Source organism: Phaethon lepturus, unplaced genomic scaffold (genome assembly GCF_000687285.1).
Source record: "Phaethon lepturus isolate BGI_N335 unplaced genomic scaffold, ASM68728v1 scaffold8971, whole genome shotgun sequence".
In the NCBI taxonomy this organism is placed as follows: Eukaryota; Metazoa; Chordata; class Aves; order Phaethontiformes; family Phaethontidae; genus Phaethon; species Phaethon lepturus.
Genome location: NW_010515486.1, coordinates 21,608 through 25,355, shown reverse-complemented (window position 1 = coordinate 25,355; position 3,748 = coordinate 21,608). Strand labels below are relative to the sequence as shown.

At 38.2% G+C, this 3,748-nt stretch overlaps 1 protein-coding gene across 1 annotated transcript; it reads right to left on the bottom strand.

The window, feature by feature from the left end:
* Positions 1–888: 888 nt before the first annotated feature.
* On the bottom strand, positions 889–3,325 carry B3GNT2 (UDP-GlcNAc:betaGal beta-1,3-N-acetylglucosaminyltransferase 2). The gene has a single exon (XM_010295784.1). The coding sequence runs from the start codon at positions 3,320–3,322 to the stop codon at positions 2,129–2,131; it is 1,194 nt and encodes a 397-aa protein (XP_010294086.1). The 5' UTR covers positions 3,323–3,325; the 3' UTR covers positions 889–2,128.
* Between the last annotated feature and the right edge of the window lie 423 nt (positions 3,326–3,748).

Below are 3,748 nucleotides of genomic sequence, written 5' to 3'. Positions count from 1 at the left end.
ATTTGATCCTTCCCTGGAACTCATCACTACATTTAGTGCTCAGCAGCCTCTCCTGTGCCCATCTCCCCCTACCCCATGTCTCTGCTTACCCACAGTACCCTCCTTCTCCTCTCTCTAGTCCATGAAGACTCTTAACATCACACCTCTGCTTGCATTTCCCATCATCAGTATAACTTCTTTTCTTTCACTTGGCCCAAACTCTTAACAAGAATACCACTAATATTTAGAAAGAAACAGAGTGCTTAGCATGGCTAAGAAGAACAGAGTAGGAAGTAACACATGTACAGGAAAATCTGCAGGTCTTTCAGAAAGGTGTAATTTCTCATGAGGAGTGACAAGGCACTGGAGCCAAGCCTCATGGCACTATACCAGAGTAGTCTGTCTTTAATCTGTCTATCTTGAGGTCAACATGAACATCTACAGAACACAAAGGTGGAAGACCAGGCCACTTCACCTCTCCTCAAACAAAAAAGAACTACATCTGTTCTTCAAGGTAAATGAAGGAACAAGAAAGCAGGTGAAGCAGCCGAAAGAGTTGTAGCTGCCAAGTTATTTCAAACAAAAACTAAAGTGCCAGCCATTCAATCCATTCCTTGACTCCATTCAATTGCATAAGCAGTGTTATTGTACAGGCAATTATTTCTGTACATACCATTTTTCCTAGGGCACTTAGTGTTCCCTTGCTTTTGCCAGAGCTGTCCATCTACTACAGCATCTAACAAATCCATGCACAATTGCAACAACATTTTCTTGATAGTCTACTACATAAGCGTTAGAGAAAGTTGCCGAACAAAGCCTTCTGCTTCTGAACTTCTGAAACGCGTTTACTGAATGCCACGCACAACTGCTCTCTAAGTCAACATGTCTCAAATGAAGCATTACAAGGAATATTTAAATCACATTTTATTTTTCAAATTCAAAAATAACAATTAGCTTTAACATGTTACACATCTCACAGATTTAAAATATCATGCTCTATTTAAATATCTGAGTGACAACACTATACAAATAAAATGTTACACAAAATATATTTAAGAAAATGTTTTGGTCTTCAATCTGAACAATAAATAGACAGGCACTTCTACATATACAAAGGAAGCAACCACTATTTAGAATAACTCTTATAAGCAAGATGTGAAAATACAGAAGAAAATCTGAGTTTTGAGAACATGTTTAACTCTACATGAGACATCATGCAACTTCAAAGTTTGTTTCAAAATTCGAAACTCTTAAGATCTGCACAATTCTAGATTTGCTACTGCTTTATAGGAGATCCAAACTATGCTCTCTTAAGCAATGTGCAATTGCAGTTACTTGCATCCAATCAAGCTACCTGATCACATTTAGTGCCAAAACAGAAACAAGGACTGACCAGAGTAGCTTTTCACATAAATAACATGAGCAACAAGTCAGCTTTACCTCATGTTAGCTTGGGGCAGGGGGCAGAAATAACTGTACCTGCTGCCCATCCCCAAACAAAATCTGTTCTTCCTTTTCCTTATATATTCAGCTCTTTTATGGGGTGTTTAAAGCAGTATTATGCTTTTTTTTGTTAAAAAAGCATCCTCTAATAGAAGGGTAAATCCTTCAGACACAGGCATGCCTTGCACAAAAGATCCAAAAGGAAAAAAACACTGTTCCAGGGTGCAAAAAGACTGAAAACTATAAATGAAAAAAATTCAATAGTTGAAGTTTCCTAAGAATGTTTCATACTTAAAGTAAAACTACATTCCTCCAATTTGTGAATTTTCAATTTACAGTGGTTTCCGCACACCAACACTACTCAAAGAAAAATTATCTTCCACCATCACAATTAATGAAAGATGCATTGTAGTAGGCAATCCCTGTTTCCAATACAGCTTACCAGTCACTGACAGCTAATTACATCCTTGAAGTCCTTTCTAAACTTAAGACAAATATTGAAACATAATGACCACCACGACAGTGGAAAAGTCAGGACCAAGTCTTCAAGCCATCCCCTCAAATTTTAGTATTTTTCTCATTTTCAAAAGTACAGGAAAGTTTCCAGAGAAAATTAAACTATTAAACAGAGCTTCAATGGTCCACCGAGAAAGTCAGACCCAAACTTGGAAAGTTACTTGGACTTAAGACAGTTATGCACATTACTTTAACAATTTAAGTGTGGATCTTGCAAGCGTGTCCAAATCTTAATCATTTCTTGAGGTTTTCTACTATGTACTAACATTAAGTTTGTGTAGGAACATATGTTATTCCTGTATTTCTCTTCGATGTCAAATGTTTTGAAGCCTTTGTGTTTTTCCGGAGCAAGCCCAAGCTTCTGAAGGCACATTCCAGTATAAACATCATCAATAGGGTAAAGGAGTACCTGGTCAGATGCATTATTCAGTCTTAATGCCAGATCACCAGAGTACAGAAACCCACCACCTCCTGCATATGGAGGATATGAACCTTCATAAACACTTTCTGGGATGTAGTACTTCAATTTTTTTTCTCTGTGAGGTCCAGCATCCTTGATCACATCACCTATAAATAAGTCTTTGGCTTTGTCCTTTGATAAGCTCTTCAAGTAATCCAGGATCTGATGGGTATTCACAAAAACATCATCATCACCCTTAAAAATAAACTGGACATCTGCACAACTGCTGCTGACCCACTTAAGAAACAGCACCTCTTTCAGAGTTAAATTGAAGAAAGTGTCTCTGTAGTTCCAGAGGAGAATGTCCTGGTGGGTTTCACTCTCAAATTTTATCATGTCTGAAAGATCAGGAAAATTATCCTCTGGTGGGGTCTGTCCAAGTAAGAAGACCCTTTTGACTGTCACATCCCCCGATTTTATTTCCTTGCCCCAGGATTCCCTAATTGCTTGCCTTCTATCAAAATGGGGTGTAAGTGACTTAATCGCCAGCAGCAGAAAAGGTTTATGTTTGCACTTGTTTGGTTGATCCATTAATAATGAATAATTTCTACATCTTAAGTAAAGTAGAAAGTCTTTGAATCTGTCTGGCAAGTTTGCAAAGTCACTAACCTCTGAAGGAACCCACGGGTCAGGGTCACAGGAACTGAGAACACTAGAGTTAGAAACTAAGTTCTCTTCCACAGTCATATTGGAAAGCAAGGTCAGAATAGGGTTGTACAGCAGTTCAAGCTTCTGTTGCTGTTTGTTCCAATAAGCTTTGTGAGGAGTATACTTTCTCCAGAATTTGCTGCGTGGTATAATAACACGGCCTTTTGCATTCTTCTCTTGGCTGCCACTTTTTGAGACTTCCACAATCACATAAATAAAAATGTTTACCATCATCAGAATTCCCAGCAGCTTTAATCTTCTGCGTCCAACACTCATTTCTCATATCTGGAAAGAGAAAAAAAAGGTCAGATTTTTAGCCTTCTTCCTAGTTCTTCATGTCATAAAAATGTAAACTACTTTCAGGCAAAGAATATGCAAGTTCAAAGCCTAGAAACAGACTCCCCTACACCCCTCAAAAAAGCAAAAACTAATCTACCTCTAATACATGCACACCTATAGCTACTAGGGGTTTGGGGCTTCATCAGCAAACAAGGAGCTGGTAAGAATGTAAAATTTCCACTTACTACTTAGGGATTTTACATAGCATTTCACAGTGTGTCTAAACTAGACAGCAGTTTTTGCTCCTCATTTAAGCCTCCTTGAAACATTTGACTGTACAATAATTAGAATCTGAGCCCTCAGCTTGGCAAAGGCAGGCAGAGAAACATTTTTTTTTCCTGCTAGTAAGGTGAGTTTAAGGGT